Below are 18,383 nucleotides of genomic sequence, written 5' to 3'. Positions count from 1 at the left end.
AGCACGTATGTAATTACTTGTGCTTTGCCTCCCACTTCCTCTACAGAGCCTTCATTTTCCAAGACAATTTCCCATTCTTTGTGTATGACTCCACCTCTGGGACCATGAATTTATAACTTTGCATCTGGTACAGTTAAATGTGTTTTGTGCTGACTAGTCCAAAATAAGCTGACTAGCTTATGAACTTCCCTGCATGCCCTCCTTTGCCTTACATGAGCATACCACGCTTATGAGACACCAGTATCGCTCACACGGATCTCCTGGCTTCTTTCCAGGATGCTACACGTGTTATTAACTACCTCTAGGACAGATAATGCTGTAAAGCATCAATATGGAGTTTCTTCACGGTTTAGGTCAAGACAAGAAGATTAGAAGATGCAGTTTGGGAGGAAGGAGGCAGCAGGACTGAGCAACTCTTTGTAGTGAGGTCTTTTTCCTTTCCTTCCCAGATATTTCTAACTAATGCTGCCACGTCTGTGGCAATGCTGTGTTTTCTGACCTGCCTGCCATGGTGAACGATAGGTGTTTGCCAAAGAGGGAGGGAGGGAGGTGTATGAATTGTACCTTTGCCCGTGCAAATCTGAAGATAGCTGCCACTCAGCTGACCGCTACTGAAGCTCAGCAAAATACAGAGGCAGAAGAAAATTCTGCAACGCGCTCAGTGTCAGCCTTGGGATAAGCCTGGTAAGGTAACCATTTTAATACAGAGATCATCACTCTGTATCAGGATCCCCTCCTTTTTCACACACTCTGTATTAGGATCCCATCATTCCTGAAAAGGATCCCCTCCTTTTTCACACAGGGATCATCAGACAACAGCAGAGAGAACTGTGTTCTTCTGAGATGAACACAGCGGGGTCCCTGGCAAAGCCCTCCGCCCTCATGTTGCGATTAAGTGCTGGACACTGGCACTGGCATGCAGTTGTTTTCCTCAGATCCTCACAAACAGCAATGCAACCCTCCAATTCTTTTTTTTTTTTTAACCCTTTTAGCTTTCTTTGTACCACGGTACTCAAATAGCAGTTTTATGTCCTCCCACCACTCCTCTGGGCAGTGCACGGATCCTAAGTGGAAAGCTGCCCTACGCAAATCGTGCAAAAGGGCTTATGAAAAATGCGTGCAGCCGTGCGGGGAGGCTTCTTCCCGGCTCAAGGGGGACCCGTGGGAGACCCCCGCCCGGGCGGCTGGAGGGAAGGGCGTTCACGGCCTGTCTGTGCCCGCGGGAGGGCGGCTGGCACACTGGCCGCGCCAAGGGGGTTACGAGGACATGGGTCTCCTCTGACCGGTGGCCTGTTGGTGGGTTTTTTTTCCCCTCCTACCCCCTCGCTGACAACCAGAGCAACCCTCCGAGGCCCTGCCCGGCCTGGGGAGCGGGCAGGGGCGGACGGGAGCCCTGGGCCCGCCTGTGTGCGGGCTGCCTGCGCGCCTGCCAGCCGGAGCCTGCCCGCGGGCTGAGGTGCCGCCGTGCCCGCACCCTCGCACATGCTCACTGGGGCGCCGCGGGAGTCTGGGCATGTGCAGAGCGGGCCGGGCCGCTCGCCGCGCCCGCCGCGCCCCGGGGCTCCGGCCGCTGCCGCCGCCCGCTGCCAGGTGAAGTCGCGCTAGGTGGGGCGGAGCGGGGCGGCCGCTGGCCGGCGGCGGCGCAGGATGAACAGCTCCGACGAGGAGAAGCAGCTGGAGCTCCTCGCCAGCCTGAAAGACCAAGGTAGGGGCGGGCGGCGCCGTCGCCGCCTCCGGCGCTGGGGAGAGCGGCTTCCCCTCCGCCGCCGCGGGCCCGGGCTCGGCCGGCGGGAGCGCGGCCGCCGCGGGGCGGCGTGAGGCGAGGGCTCCGCGCCCGGCGGCGCGGCGGGACGGGGCGCGTCAGGGCGGGCGCGGCCTGCGCCGGGGGGGGCGGCTGCGGCCTGGGCGTCCCCAGCCCGGCGATCAGGTCCCCTCTCGTTCCCAGGCCCCTTTCTCTGTCCACGCAGAGAAAAAAAAAAAAAAAAAAAAAGCCTTAACAGAATAAATCGGGGGAGTGAAACGTTTTGGCTGTTCCCCTTGTCGGTGCCCATCCCAGCTGCCTCGTCTTCCCGCAGGTGCTCTCGGCTGAAGCTGGGTGAGCGCGGGCGTCGCGGTGGGCGATGGTGGGTTGGGGTGAGGGCAGGAGGCTGAGGTGCCGCAGCACATGGGCCGTCGCTGCTGTCAACCCGGACCTTCGTGCCCGGCATTCAGTCTAGCCCGCGTGCTGGTGACGGGCGCATGGCTAACGGCTGGCGTTGATCCCTGGCCAGCAGTACCGGTGAGTCCGGATGTCTGGCCAGCTCCAGAGGGTGAAAGTCCGTCTGTCTCACTGTCTCTCTGCGGAGCTGAGCTTCACGTGGAGTGCCGGGCTGCGCCTAACCTGGCGTCGCGTCCCATCTCCTGCTCTGCGTGGCAGAATCTGATACTAACCCAACCCATCACTCTCCATCCCGCACCCCGTCAGTGTGCAAACTTCACGCCGATAGCTTGGGGCTCACCCTGATATGCCATAAATTTCTGTGGAGCCTTTGCAGTTCCGGTGTAAATGAAAGGAAGTGCTTGTTCTGGTTCCCTGTGTGAGTCGCTCTTGGTGCTTTTGTAGAAAAGTCCAGTACTTCAGTGTTGTAGATGTTCAGCTTCAGGAGTGCAGAAGTTTGGCTCGGAAACTAAAACATTGTAATATTCAATCTTCTGTAAGAAGGGGCATGGAAAAGAGCTTGCATGCTCAAAAGGCAGCCCATTTTTTAACTTCCCTGGTCAGTCTATCCCTGAACCAGGTTGGTCCAGCAAAGTTTCTGCCTTGGTAAGCAGGTGAGCAACATTTGAAGAACCAGCATTACCAGCCATTTGAATTGTGGACATCTGTTTGTGAGCATGCATCAAGTGATCGGCGTGCCTCCTGTCTCGCCGCTTCCTGCGCAGTAGGTACAGAGTACCAATGCTGTAATTTGCAGCTGCATTCTCCTGGTCTCCCGGGAGCCTGAGAGGAGCTGTCTGGAAAGGACCTGGAAGCTGTCTGGAAAGGACAAAGTTGTGTAAAAGAGTGAAATTACGGGGGTGTGATCAGCGCCCCTTTTTCTGTCATTCATTCTGACCATAAATGTGCTCAGTCACCTTTGCTGTATAGCGGAAGCTTTTCTTAACCAAATTTCAGCTGGATATTTATGAACTATTTGTGACCTGCTTTGGCACTTCTTTTTTGATTGTTCCTGTACACTCAGCATTGTAAATTCGTGATTACTGGTTGCACTGGGTAGATTGTGATTTACATACTTGTAAGTCACAAGGGTGTAAAATTCAGGATAATCTTATAGCTGTGCATTTTGATAATACAGGGCCAAAAAATAAGGCTAAAAAGCTGTTTTTTGCTGACTGACTGCTCCCCTCCAGTACTGTTGGCTCCAGAGGAGTTCTCTATGCCAAAAGAACAGTTGCTAAAATGACAATAATCAGTTGCAAAAAAGGCAAGTTTGGGTTATTCTTTAGAGAAATCCTAGCCTCTTGAAATTGGTTAGGTTGAGGCTTCAGTTCCGATGTCTGAAAGTCTTCTGCTCCAGTAGGCTGAGTGTCCTTTAGTGTCTAATGAAAGTTTATGGGACTGCAGGAATTAGTTCAAGGGAAAGATACTGTAACTTGAGGACTGGCTGTCCCAGATCCACTTCAGCTGGTGACATAGAAACTGTACTCGGCAGACTCTGCCCTGTAAGGCACTCTTCTTGATGGATGTTTGTCCCCAAATGTAGGAGTTTTAGTATGTTGTGAGGCTAACAAATGTTTATGTCATTGCATGGCTGGCAAGAAAGTTGTTTTTTATGGGTGAAAAGTTACCCAGTGGAAAACTTTTGAAAATACTCTTCTATATGCTGTTTTGCATCTAAAACAATGCAAAATTATGATACTACACCGTAGTTAAATTACGTTAACTGACAAGACAAAGTAGAAAGTAGAGTCCAAATGATGAAAAGGTAATGAGATGCATAAAATTTTCCTAACAGTAATGACCTAAATATTGTTATTGTAGGTAAGTAAATTTGCTTCCTCTTTATGTACGGTAAATTTGAATATATAGTTTACCCTCCATTCTTATTGACAACAAAACAAGACTATTTGCGATACTAACAACTTTCCTCAAGCAATTTTAGGATGCTCTGTTAAACAGAAGCAGCATGAAAAGAGGAGAAAAAAAATTCTCTTATTTTTCCTCTCTACTGCTTCCAGGTGCATATAAACAGTATTACTTTGGAAGTAAATGTAGTTGATGGAAGGATCTGCTGTCCCTGAATATTTGGGGTAAAGATTGTACATACTTTTCAGGAGTCATATCTTTATTGCATTCAAAGTGGCATATGGCTTCAGATTACTGTAACATTATGGTCTTCAGTCAGATTTCTGAAAAACACCCTTTGATTTGGAGGGGTTTCAGAGAACATTCGTTCAGTGGCCCTTGTTTGGTTTCTCTTTCAGTATGTGTTTTTCTAGTCTTGAGAAACTTGCCTGACACCAGGTAGCTAAACTGTCTGAGAAGTGATGTGAAAGGTAGAGGGGAAGGCAAGCAGCAGCGCACGTGGCTGATTGCTGTCACGTTTCAACTACTCCTTATACTTTCCCTAAACAAGGTCAGTAGATTGAAACTGAGGCAGGTGTTTTGTAGCTGCCCGCTCAATTCTCAATGGCAGCTGTGATGCTGACTGGTGTCTGGGCAAATTCACTTGGCTGTTCCACAGAGCTCTGAACGGCGACAAGGACACTGAAGCTGTCTGTGCGCAAGATACGCTTATCTTTCACCCGTGCTGAATTTTCCAAGTCCTGTGTGTTAGACTCAGATACCTGATACTGATCATTCTTCAGCTTGCTCCATTTCCAAGTTTAAGGTGAGCATCGTGAAGAAACACGATCTCTGTATTGATGATATTTAGGACTTAAAAGTATTGTTTCAGTTTTAATCCTGTGAATAGCTTTCTGAGATGACTTGGTTAGATAAAGCAGATCCGCTATGAATATTGGTATTACCTAACTGTACTCTAAGTGATATTTCCAGCAGTGCACATTTCTGTTCAACTGATCCTTATAATTCCTATGGGTAAGACTTAAAATTGAAACAAACCAAAATCAAGTAGGCAAAACCTTGCATTATTAATGGTTGGTTGTAGAACCTGAGGAACCGAGGCAAACTGACTAACAGCTGCATCGTAACAGCGGTTGGTTACCTGCCTGGAAGATTGCCTTGTTTGTCTTTGGTTTTATTGGCACTGCTGGTACTTTGCCCTTAAAGACAGAGTCATACTCTGCTGTGATCCCTTCTTTGTTCAGCTGAAAACAGGAGCCAGCAACCAAAACATCTGGAGTTATAAACTAGATAAAATTACACTTCAGCTGCCACTGTCAGAGTCACGTTTCTGGTCACTTTGTTAAATTATAGTGGTTAACAACTACTCTTAGCTACACATATACTGTACATGTTTATATTGCCTGGATTTTCTTCATCAGTTTTAAAGGTCTTATCTTGCTCTGTGTTTGTTGGCTGGATTTAATGAAATCTGATGATTTCCAGTCTCTAGTCCCAAGCACGGTGGTTCTGTATGACTTTTTTTTTTAAGATCTATTTGATCTCTTTAAAACAAAAAACCGCCAGAAACTTTGAATAAGGGAGTACCATGTATCTTCTAAAGAACAGACTGCAAATCTGGCACGAATATCTCAGAGTAAGAGCTTGTCAATAGCATCTACTTAAAAAGTACTAATGTGATTTGACAAATTTATTCTTCTTTGTGGCAGAGGGGTAATTTTTATGGCCAGAGGAATTCCTTTGTTTAGGTTAGGATATCTTGCTGGCTGCTGCATTCCCCTCTGTAGTCATGTGCTCTATAGGTTATTTTTTTCCCCCCATGTACCTGTGTATGTGGGTGTTCATACACAGCGATCATCATTCCCCAGCAGAACCCATCCTGCTTGAACGTTTTCTTCACTTATTAAAGTTTAAAAGTGTTTCCCACTTCAGTTTCTTGTGTTGAACCATATCTGTTTTTCAGAAACTTGTGAAGGCAAATCTTTTGGTGTGACCTTAGTGGTTGGGCTTTATCAGGCAGTGGTGTGTTTAATTTCCCTCTCCAGTTTCCAGGAAGCTGTAAGACTGCAGGATGCAAATTTGGGGTCCCATTAAAAAACCTCTTGGTACGCACTTATACAGATTTGAGTAAAATCAAAGCATGTGGGAACAGAGACACAGGACCTGACTTACAGTATTTGTACTTAATGCTTACCTTTGTGTACTTACACACATGATTTTTATTTGTTTATTTTTTTAAGAACTGTTTGGTAATTGAATCTTGTAGGTATCTGCTAGTGCAACTGATATGCGACCAAAAGCTTGGTTTGGCCATGTAAGCTTTAGGCCTAATAATAGTTTTATATATTCTGGCTCAAGATTTGGAGTAATTGTAAAGTTAACGGGTATAATGCCATCGCATACCTTCACCTTGACACAAGCCCTTAAGGGCTTATTTCTCAGCTCCATCTCTCTTTCGTGGAGGTCCAGGAGATGTTAAAAATGCTGTCCAGGCATCAGTTTGAAGTAGTTTGCACATGGCTCATGCTGCCAATGCCACACGGCATCCCGTTGAAATGGGGATCACCTGGGTTTAGCGAAAAGGATCTTTGAGCCTAAAAGGGGGAACAAGAGAAAAATTGAGCCCTTTTGACTGTTGTTTATACTCTTGACAGCAGTTCACAGGTCTTGTGCATGCTGTGCTTGTAGGGAGACCATTGCTGTTTGAGAGATGGTTTGTACAACAGACTTGGCCTGACTCTTCCTATTCCAAGTACACTGGGATGGGGAGGGTGGTGGCAGCAGTCCCATTAAAGCTTCTGGTGCAGTGTTGCTGTCAGGGGTAATTCTCTCTCTAATCATATATCCAAACCTGCAAAAAGACAGGCATTAGTTTACTTCTACCAACAAGAAATGACTTCATTAGGATAGCTTGTTTCATCTGGAGTGAAGGACTTCTTGCATTGTAAGCTCTTTCTCTTGCCTGGACCAGCAAAGACATGCCTGGTCTGTAGTCTAGAAGAATAAATAGTGGAATGATGCTTGCTTCCTTTGACAGCTCTACTTACTTGTTGATTAAATAAGTAGGTTTGAAATGCTCAAGTGGCGTTACTCGTTGATTTGGCATGGAAAGGCTCTCAGCCTACTTGAAGGCCACCGTGGTTTACAATATAAATGGTAAAGTATATGCATGTAGCATTTTTAATGCTGGTTTTTTAATTTGTATTTCTTAATATACAGCTTTAGAAAAGGGGTTGATGAATTTTTTAAATAAAAAGAGTAGGAAGAATCTCACTACCTCACTGTGTAAATGAAGGTGTCTTTTCTGTTGTTCACTATGCATTATAGTCATTATATACTTTTACCCTTATGACCTTGTTTTACTAATAAGTGCTTTTTAGCCATAATAAGTATCTAATATATAAAACATCTAATTTGGATAATACATCTCTTCTGTTAGCAAATCCAGGTTCAGGAGACACAGGTTCACAACTAAAAATCAAAAGACTAAGATAAAATTAAAAGAGCTTCTGTATACAAAGTTACCTGCTTAATTTAATACAGATAAAGTACATTGATACATGTTGACAGGACAGCCCTTTTGGCCAACCAAGCTGTGGAGTGAGTAGTTGGTGAGTGAGCATGGTCATGTTATGAAGGAGCATGCTGTGTTCACTCATGTTGGCTATTTTGTGGTTTGACTGTTTTGCAATAAGAACAGGGTTGGCTGGGAATATGTTTTGGGTGGGTTAAGAGCTATAGCCCAAAATACTCTGTTCTTGTCTCCTTTTTCCAACTTTTTTCTCTCCTTAGTCTTGAAGTGAAGTTGTAGTCTTGCCCTCGTACAGCGTGAAGATAGCCTGAAGCAAAGAAATGTGATTTGTATCCTGATAAATTGTTTATATAATACTGCTGTATATCAGGGATAATTCTATTAAGGATAAACTTAAGTTAGCGTCAGACAACGACAGGATCTCAAGAGGTCTCTGATACGTATTTATTGTAGTTCTTCAGGATTCACTGGAGGCTAATGAGTACAACATAGGCATTTTACTATCAGTATATGCTATAATATTGATTCTTTGAGAAAATTATAAATAATTCTGGAATTTTAGTAGCACCTTTAGTAAAGCATCTTCACTTGTTTGTTTCATTCACCACTAATTTATTGGAAATTATGTTATTTTGTAGCATAATCTGATTGAGTCAAGGTGAGAGTAAGAAGTTTTGAGATGCTGAGGTACCGTTGTTGTGTACATTGTGTGAGAGCCTTCATAGGTTAAGGAGAAAAAATAGTCCTGTCTCTCAGACAAGGTTTAGGGAAGTCGTCATACAACAGGATTTATGGCTTGTCAGTCTATAAATGAGTGATAATGGTACCTCCTAATCTACCAAAGAGGTTTTAAGGCTGAATAATCTATATGAGATTTGGAACATGTGAAGTGTTGCCTAACGCTGCTGGTATTGATTGTTGTAGGGTAGATTTAGAGCAAAGAGGTCATTGTTACCTTTATGCCATTTAGTGCTTCAGTGAAGGTTATGTAGACTCTTGACTTTTTTTGAGGTGGCCTCAAAACTTAATTGTACATAAAACACTTGAAAAACTTTGTGTAAAAATTTCCCACCAACCCCCCCAATATTCAAAAAAAGAAAAAAATCCACCAACTTTCCAGTCACACTTCATGACTTCTAAGTCATCTTCTGCCTTTGCAGAGAATCTGATATACAGCAGAAAATGTGTGTAGTCATTTTTAAATTATTATTTCTGTTTCCAGGCCTGATACAAACAGCAGTTTCTTCATTAGATTTAGTGTTTAATAAATCCATACCCGAAAATCTGAATGATGGGATCTGTATGGGAGCATCATCTAGAGCTTGCCATCCATGAAGAACGATCTTATTTTAAGATATCAGATCTTTACTATGTGTTAGCTGTATTGAAGGAAGAACTAATAGTTTTGCAACGGCAGTAAGGGGGTGGGCATGGTAAAAAGGCACTGAAGAAAGGTGCTGTGTGAGTGCAGCGTGGAGTAGCTGATGATTTTGTGTTTGCATTCCATGATGAACGTGCCATTGGATTACCATCCGCCATAAAAGAAGGAAAGGCTACCCTGAACAAGCAGTTTAATTTTCAGTCTCGCACAGGTGAGCCCTCACTGGAGGTTGCTGGAGCGTTGTGTAAATTCGCATCCTGGTGTTTTGGTAACTTGTTCTTGTATCCGTGCCTTAAGGGCTGATGATTCAGAGTTCTTGGCTCACAGAGCATGTGAGGAGAGCTGTCAAGGGTGGGGCAAATCTATATTTACATTTTTCGGTCATTTATAAAGTATTGAAGAGCAAGTATGAGTTTGCCTTAAAGGTGAGCAAACACTAGAGGTTTTCAGGTATGAAGAAGCTTGAATTGTGTCTGTTGATACAGTTTTCGTTCCTTTTCTTGCATCTGGATGCAAGAAGTCTCTTCCCTTGTTTTTCTAAAGGGAACAGGGAAATGGCTTAGAAGTGGAACAGTGATCAAGAGGCATAGCTTTTACGTTCTTGTGTAGGAAATATGTTGTTTCACTTTAGGTGCCCTTTCTTGGAGCAACTGCATCAGCGTGGTTTCTTCCCTGTTCGTCTAGGTGTGTTTTTTTTCTGCTTCTTGAGTATGGGAGGTGGGTAGGAGTCTCAGGGGTAGGTAAGGAGAAGAGGGGACAAAGGAAAGGGATGGATGAGAGACCTTGGCTTTACTGGCATGGGGATGCAGGGCACATTTTTAAGAAACCTGGTTTTGTTCATTCCACGCCTTAGATACACCTTTTTACTTGGACGAGCGGCAGTGAGGATTTTTTTCCCATCTGTTTAAATTATCAGATTTCCTGTGAGTTTGCATGTGGCCTGTGGCTTTGTTTTCAGTGGTTTTATTTAACTTTTTTTCTTTGAGAGCCCTGCAAATTTTTCAACGCTTGCTGGTAACAGCAGAGCTGAGATTCTGGCTAAGAGGTTTCTGGTGTTCCTCTGGTGTTCCAGTTTTCCTTTCTAGTTAGTGTAGTCTGCAGGGTCTTGCCATTTCCCTGTTGTTGGTCTGGGCACACGAGGAGCAGAGTCCTGTGTTTTGAGTTACTAGCCCAGGAGCTAATACTGCTGTCTGTATTCCAGACTTCATGCACCTCAGTCCTGCATCTCTAAAATGAAATGATCTTGGAGAAAGGAGGAATTAGGATAATTTGACTTTTTTACATGTGAGGTACTTCTGTGCTGCTGCTGCGAGTAATAGGCATGCTGAAGGCAAGCAGAACAGTGATGCTGTGGACGTAGCTTTCAGGAGTGAGCTGAATTAGTTTTATTTCAACAGATTTTGAAACACTGGGGAGGGGGGAGAAGAGGGATGTCACAAGAGTGTAAAGTGTAACTTTATTTATTAAAGAGCTTAAGAGCTTCTTGTTTGAAAAAGTTTAACCATCTAAAGCTAGAAAGGGCTAGTAGGTTTTCAGGTGGCTAATCTACCAGACTCTACACGTTCATGTCTTCAGATGTAAGGTAAGACATGTTAAGTTTAAGATGAAACTCCACCATCTCTGCTATCATCAGCTGAAAACTATACATTCATACCCTTTATCCAGTTTTAATTAAGTTGGCTTGAAATAACACCTGTATGCTAGTGTAACTTCTGTTAGGTACAAGAAAAAAATTGTGCAGATACTGAGGGGCTGCAGTAAGATGTAGAGTAATGTCAACAGCCCTCTCATTTTATTCTTGCAGTATGCATCTTAAAGACTGAAAAATGTTCCTTTCTAGCAAGGTTTGTTTCTCTAAGGCTTGGAGGTGTATTCGGCTTCTTTTCAGTGATAATAAAATTTCTGTGGTCTGGAAGGCCAAACAGCCCATATGGGACGCACTGAAAGAACAATAGAATTGGGAAGTTGGAGCAATGATGGCACGTCCCTAAGGTAGTAAAATAAAAAGTTTAAGAAGGGCACACGAAAATACACAGTAAACTGGAAGCTTAATTGGTAGCTGATCGATTGTTTCTGCATATTATTTACTGGTTTGAAACGATGGACTTCCAGCATCCTGGAGGTTGATCCCTTCCCTGCTGATCCCTGCAGCTGAGTTCTTGTGTGATCTTGGGCAAATCATACAATCTTTTCATGTCTCCACTGTGGAGTTTAAAGAAAAAAATCTCTCATAGGACTCTTGTTGGAAGAAAATGTTAATAAATAAATAAATAAATAAAGGTGCTCAGCTACTCTATATGTGTAACAGTATTGCATTAACCATGCTTTCTAGCATTGATCTGTAACCTGAGCCAGTGTGGGTTTAAAATGGTGACTGCAAGCCAGTACATTCACCTTGTAATTTTTGAACTCAATCAATAAGGTTGTTTAACTCTTCATTGATCAAAAATTGATTGTTTTGGGAGCCACCATCTTTTTCAGACACTTTCCAATTACTTCAATTCTAAAAGGATATCCAGTTCATCCAAAGGCTACTAATGAAGTTTATGACCCATGTTATTTAAGAAGTCTGTGTAGATAGCCAGAAGAGCTTTAAAATGAATGAAACAGAGACCTAATTTGGGTAAAGGAGGTACTGCAATATTAACTTTTTTCTTTTTTTTTTCTTGTGTAGCTATTGGCGAATATGAAGAGCTTAGAGCAGAGAATAAGAAAACGAAAGAGGAGGTTTGTATCTATTGATTATTTCTTTAATACTAAAATGCTAAATATCAGAATACCTTATTGGCTATGGGAGGTTCTTGTCTGCTTTTGTGAGCTCAGCTGATTACTTACAACAGTGTCACTCATAAGTACTACTTGTATACCTATATGTATTAAGGAGCAATGAGTGCAACTCCCAGCAGCTATTCTAGCTGTCATACTCCATAAAAGCTGTTATAAATGTATATATATATATTAATTTATTGCTGCTATAGCCAGTTTGCATATGGTTACAGTGTAAGCATAGACCAACTCAAGTGTTTAGATATTCTTAGGAAAACTTGTTTCTCTTGGATCTAAACCTTGTTTTATTACAACTTGATTTGCACAGTGGAACTTACTGAAAAGAAAATAGAACAACTCCTCCCCTCACCCAGCCCTTCTGAAAATTCAGAATATAGGAATATGATTTCTGAAGGTATTTGAAGTCTTTCTCCCTGCCCCACCTCCCAACCCCCCCCCCCCAACTTTTAATAGGAGAGCAAGATGTCTTATCTCAACTTACAGAATGGTACTGCATCATAGAACAGATTTGCAGCGTATCACATACCCTTCTGTGAAATCTGTGTGCCTGTCCAACTTGAAAAGAGGCTTTGAATGTATGGGCTCAACTTCATACATTACTGCAGGCTTCATTTTTTAATGTTCAGAGATAACTGGAGTAAGAAGTAATGACCGCTTGCTAGATTGTTCATTGTAATTATGATATGTTGTCTTCCTAGTAGTAAAATTAAGCACATTTGGTAAGGTAGCTCTTCCCACCCAGGGCTCTTGTTCATTCAACACACCTGCTTTCTGCGAGGAAGCCAACAGGAACAGAGAACTCTGAGAGATTTGATGTCAGTGTTGTGTTGCATAAATCCATGTCAATGAGCAAAAGGTTTTTAGCAGATACCTGCCAAAAGAAACTGTGGCCAGTAAAAGCCTCTTATCAGTTCTAGATAGTGAGGATGGCAGAGGAGTCAGTGCTACACTGTATTGTAAACAAAAAATTCTCCTTTCTCCAGTATTAATGAGCTGAAGATGCAAGAAACATGTTAGTTTTCAAATCCCTGTTAGCTGCCAAGGCATGTAGGTTTAATTTAGCGTTTTGTGAAGTCATTTCTGAAGGGTCACGTTTAGTCCAGTTGTTATAAACGTTGCAGTTCAAGGCTGTGTTGGGAAGACCTTGTCCTTAACTACTTTCTTATTATTAAAGAAAAATTGAAGCTTATCTTCACATTACACTTCAGCAATGATTACGTGTATTTCCACTGAGCTCAGCATATTGTGCTTCACTCCCTCCTACCCGCTGACCTTCTTGTATCTTTTACTGTGCTTGTTGCTGCATTCCCACTGTGCTGTCCTACACCAGAGCCTCAGATGTCCCAGGAAATCTGTGCTGTTTTTGCTGTTTGGAAGACTGTGGCAGTTCAGTGCTCAGAAGAAAAGGAGAATGAAACTGGATTAGACCAAGAGTCCATCTAGCCCAGTATCCTGTCTCTGACAGCAACAGAGAGGAAGGAGTTGTAAGAGCATGTGTAACACCTCCACAGAGTACTCTTCTGGTCTCCAAACCACTTGCAGCCTGGGGACTTCCTCAGCTGCATGTGGTTTCAGTGTGTTCTGCCCTCCATAGCTCTCTTCCTTGAATTTGTCCTGTCCCCCCCAAGCCTGTACTGCTTGTTGACTTCCATCACAGTTTGGAGTTCCACACCAGGACTGCCGACTGCATGAAAAACAGGCTCCCCAGCTTTGCTCTGAACCCAGGTCCTGCGAGCTTTGGTGTTTCTTCAACAAAGCTTTGTTTGGGGTGGGGGGAATGAGGAGGCTTTTCTTGAGCTGCATTTTTATTTAGAAAATTTTTGTCTTCAAAGGCAATTGCATTGAAAAATTTTATTGCCAAAATTGAGATGAAATTAGGTGTTCTGAGGTTTTTTCTTGCATTCTGCTCTTTGTTCCTTGCTCCTCTCTCTCACAAGACTTCTTTCCTGTAACTGCATTAACTGCATATCTCTAGCCACTCCTGTGTGTTTCTTCTGAAGGCTGGTATGATGTTTTTCAGAATACTTGCATAACAACTGAAAATCCTCCAACCCTGAACACATGGGGATTACATCCCCAGTCAGGCAAATTAGTTAAGCACGTGCTCAGGGTTGGAGGATTTTCAGTTGTTATGAAAGTATTCTCCATCCAAGAACCTCCATCCTGCAAATTGGTGTGCTTGTGTAAGCAGTCCTGCTTAATTGTTTAAGTGCTTGGACACAAGTGGTTAAGTGTGAGGCCCTAAGTGCATTTCTTCTACAAAAAAAAGAATCTACTGATACAGAGTTCATGGTTATGTTTGCTTACAGTACTGGAAGAAACTATTCCTTTTGTTACTGCAGGGCTGGGTAATCCTGAAAGCTCGTTAGCGTCTCTCTAACTTTGTACCCTAGTTTATGCTTTGCAGGATCAAACCTGGTATTGAAAGAAGTATCGCACAGACTGTCTCTGCCTGTGGGTCTGGGAAGTTGTGGGTAACTTCTGTTCCAGTTTCTGCTACTGTCTGTCAGTATGAGTGTAAGCAAAGGCTTCCTCTGTATCAGTTGTGGTCACATAATTGCGTCGATAGGAGGAAGAGAAGAGAGAATTAATTTTTTTAGGAAACGATTTGCAGATTATTTGTGGAAAGTACTACACAGGTGTTAGATAGCAGTCTGTATGTATGTCCTTTTGACACATTCAGTGAACTTTTTTTCTAAGTCACCAGTACACTTGTATGTCTCTGAAAGATGAGCTGTGTCATGGAGAAATGATCTGAATTTATATTAGAAACATGGAACTTGGTGCATAACAGGCAGCTAACTTAAAACAAGATGTAAGTTTAATTTTTGAAAATTTATGCTCTTTGTTCCTTATTTTTTTCTTAAGATTAGAAAGTAAATTGACTTTTACATAGATTACTTTGTTCAAAGCACTGCTGCTTAAAAGGATGCTAATAACCATGAAAATTCAGGAGCAAAATATCAGATCTTTGATACGCAGTGTCTCTTCCTCATTGCCTTGCTAAACTGCCAATTTGGAGACCTCTGGTGGGGTCTCTGACAAAATTCGTGCAGGGATATTTTTTATTAGTATTTTTAAATACTTTCAAAAACTGGAGCAAAAATGACATTGGTAGATTACTTCTCTTAGGGCATCGTTTTAATTGAAGTAGCCAACTAAACATGCATACCAGTCCCCCAAAAATAGATAACTAACATTCAGTTGCACACAAATGTAGATAATTTAATATGCAGTTCTGACGTATTCAGAGTCAGATCATGAATAAATATTTGACTACTTGCTAATCAGACAGAAATGACTCTGAACACTGGTTTTGACAGTGTTTTGTCATGCTGCCAGTAGGGGAAAAAAAAAAGCAAGGCAGCTTTCCAAAACAGTAGGTGTAATACTGTATCTCTGATATATCATTCATGATGTTTGCTCTGTTAAAGCACATGTATAGAGTGGATTATATGTTTTGTCACCAAATGGGAACAGAGAAGGGATTCTGCCTTGATGACATGCTCATTCTTTCTGTAAGTAGAGTATAGCAAATGTCATAGGATACTTTTGAGCACTGTACCAAACTCATAATTTTAGAACAAGCATTAAATCTGCATAAATTTCACAATCTGTGTAAATGGGAAAGAATGTATCTTGTGTTGCTTAGCAATGGCTTAATTGACTATATGGCTACTACGTGAACTTCTTGCATCTCAATATCTGCACTGAACAATCTCCTTCTTGTTTTTGCCCTTTGAAGGCCCTTTATGAAGTCAGTAGGAGCTTATGTGCAAAATAGTTGGCAAAAAAGAAGCCTGTTAGAAGAGAATAGGCAAGAAACCCAGGCTTCCCTGGAATTAGTGGCAAAGAGTCATTAGGCTGGTGGGAGCGGGTGTGCGGAGACCTGTGTATTCACAGGCTTCCAGGTGGTTGTGTGCATCGACTTCCCAACGTCACGTTGTAGTGTCAGGTTCCCATGATGACATGGTACTAGCCTGGTATTGTGCTAACTCCAAGTGCAGGCCAAGTTCATGTACTGCTATTCATCTCACTATATATACAGTATTTGGTTTGAACATGGATCATTGACATGTACATAATTTACTCATAAGTAGTCAGCATATCAGTTCTGCATGCTAGGAATGAAAGTATTGCCTTGTGTCTTGTGTACCTGGAAGGCAAAACTCGGAAATTGAGTGGAATTGGCAAAGCTCCTGAACTTGCTCCTGCAAAGATGAAAAATCATAAGGAGTTATGCACAAAATGAATTTTGGAAACTAAACTGTTATTTGTTTCTAAAAATACAGATACAATGTCTTTTTATTGCCAAGAAATTATCATTGACTCCTATAGCTAGTTCAGGACTGGAATGGGAATATTATCTATTACCTTTGTTTTTTATTGGCATAATGGTGCTATAAATACTAGATTAAAAATATAGTCAATAAAGTGGTATAAATGCTTATTTTCCTCTGCAGAGAACCTGAAACTTTTAACAAAATAAAGTTAAAAACAGAAAAATGACTGACAATCCAGGAGTTATTGACTTTTTTTTTTCATTTGAGAGTACTCTTTGAGTATGGAGCTATCTGTTAATACTGACAAGGGGAGACTTAGTAAATACTTGAAAACTGTTTCTTCTCAACAGTTGCATGCACTTGAATGTGAAAAGTGAACAGTAGACGTTATAGTAATGTTATGCTATTTACCTTTTAACATTTAGGATTAATGATATTCTTGTCAATTAACAATTCTACTGTATATGCCTCAAAGTGCTTTTTTGAAAAGTGAGGTTGTGAATTTTGAAGGCTTCTGTGCAGCTTTTTGAGAGCAGCTAACAATTCTAAATTTTGGTATTTTTAAACTCCTGTTTTAAAGGTAAGGTCAATTTATTTTAAGGGGTGACTGCTTTTTATTATGAAACTTAATTGCTTTATATGAATATTTTGTTTGCATAACTTTACAGTTTTAAACAGTAATAGTAGTTAAAGACAATCTCAACTTTTTCTAATTCTTAGCTAAATTGGAGATAAACTAGGTTTTTTTGGTAGTACTTGTAACAGCTCTGCTTGCACAGGTTTGATTGCAAGACAAAAGGCAAAGTGCTTTCCATTGATCATTTCGGCAAGGGCAACAATCTCCCGCTCTCCTTTTCTTCCTGCTCTTTCACTCTGAAGCACAGTAGCAGTGAAAGGAAAATATTCAGAAAAGAAAGCTGCAACTGGGAGCAGGAATTGCTCTGCAGAGACCCAAACCTACAGACCCTGATTGTGCCGAGAAACATGCGTAGCTATCAGGAGAAGAGTCAGCTTGCTGTGGTCCAAATGGAGCTCTCTCTGCAAATAGCACTCAAGGGGAAGTGGAATAGGCCATTTAACTTCCCCTTTTGCTGCACAGGGAAAGCTGTTACACCTTACAGCATGTTGCTGGAGGATTTCGAAAGTTTTTCCTATCATTGGGATAGGGAGTGTACTGCATCCTCTACCATCAAGGTTTCCATCAGTAGGAAAGTGTCTTGTTGACTTCCATAGGCAACAGATCAGATCCTTAAAATACTAATCTTCCTGGTTTTTAAATGGAGCATTAAAAGCTCTTGCTCACTTAACGTGCAGTGGGCTGAAAGCTTGCAGCGTGCAGAAAAATCCGTGGGTGAAGTATGCCAGTGCAGTTACAGTGTCTCTCTTGTAAAATACAAAGAGGCAGCAGCTCACACTGATCCCCCTTTTGTAGCAGAGCTGTGCTCTGTAGGAACAATCAGAAATACTTTCTTTCTGCGTCTTTTACTGCCTGCTGTTCTTAGACTGCACTTCTGCCAGTAAGGTAAGGCAAACTTTTCCTGAGAAAGCTGAGAGAGAGGGCAGCAAGATTCATGCACAGATTTCCCTTCCCCACCTCTCCTGTGCAAGATTCTTTAAACAGCTTCTTTGTTAACAGAGCTAGATGAAACGGTGAGTCCTCACGCTGCTTGCTCAGCACGTCTTGCTCCTGCAGCTCTTCCTTGTTTCACAGACCTTTACAGCAGCTGGTGACTGACCTGTCCCCTCTATGCAGCCGCTGTCCCTTGCCTCATCACCCCAGCGCCATGAGAAGAGAGATTGCTTGTTGAGTGCAGCTCCTTTTGCTCCCACAGATAGCCATCAGCAACGGCTTCCAAAGCCTGCGTGGAGGCTGCCCCTGAGGCGACACCAATGGCATCCTCTCCTTGCCCAAGAGCAGATCCTTCTTTGGGCCTCATCCAAGATCCTCCAGAGCTGATAGACGAGCTCTCTTGAATTTGGCTGCCTTTGAATCGGGCTCTTCCCCTTCTTGTTACTTAACAGCAGGCTCCATTCCCAGCTAACTCAAAGTGGGTCCTCGTGGAAAAACTGAAAATCAAGCAAAACCATTTCATGTTTTTTTTCCCAGTTCAGTTTCAGTGACTGGTATCCTTGTAATTGCAGTTACACTGCAAGGAGCTCAGTCACAGAGATCTCTTCCAGAAGTTAACTCATGGTCTTACGTTGATTTATTACTGTGAACGTACACAGCTGCATGTGAGGAAGGATGTCTGGTAAGCCGTGTGTGTAAGACACGTTGCGTGCCAGTCATACTTCCCTCCGAGTCATGTGTTTTTCACAGTGTGGTTAATCACT

General features: G+C 42.6%; 1 protein-coding gene across 2 annotated transcripts in view; it reads left to right on the top strand.

Annotated features, from left to right (window-relative positions):
• The first annotated feature begins 1,501 nt into the window (after window positions 1–1,501).
• The window catches only part of SHTN1 (shootin 1), a 68,688-nt gene continuing 51,806 nt past the window's right edge, over window positions 1,502–18,383 (top strand). Inside the window, exons 1-2 of one of the 2 annotated variants that reach the window (XM_072871743.1) lie at window positions 1,502–1,705; window positions 11,654–11,706. In XM_072871743.1, coding sequence (XP_072727844.1) covers window positions 1,648–1,705; window positions 11,654–11,706 — 111 coding nt within the window. In that variant the 5' untranslated portion in view covers window positions 1,502–1,647. The remainder of the gene's footprint in view (window positions 1,706–11,653; window positions 11,707–18,383) is intronic. The other variant, XM_072871742.1, reaches the window with a different exon arrangement.

The sequence above is a fragment of the Ciconia boyciana genome, chromosome 8 (assembly GCF_034638445.1).
Source record: "Ciconia boyciana chromosome 8, ASM3463844v1, whole genome shotgun sequence".
Classification (NCBI taxonomy): domain Eukaryota; kingdom Metazoa; phylum Chordata; class Aves; order Ciconiiformes; family Ciconiidae; genus Ciconia; species Ciconia boyciana.
This window is presented reverse-complemented; position numbering and strand designations above follow the sequence as displayed.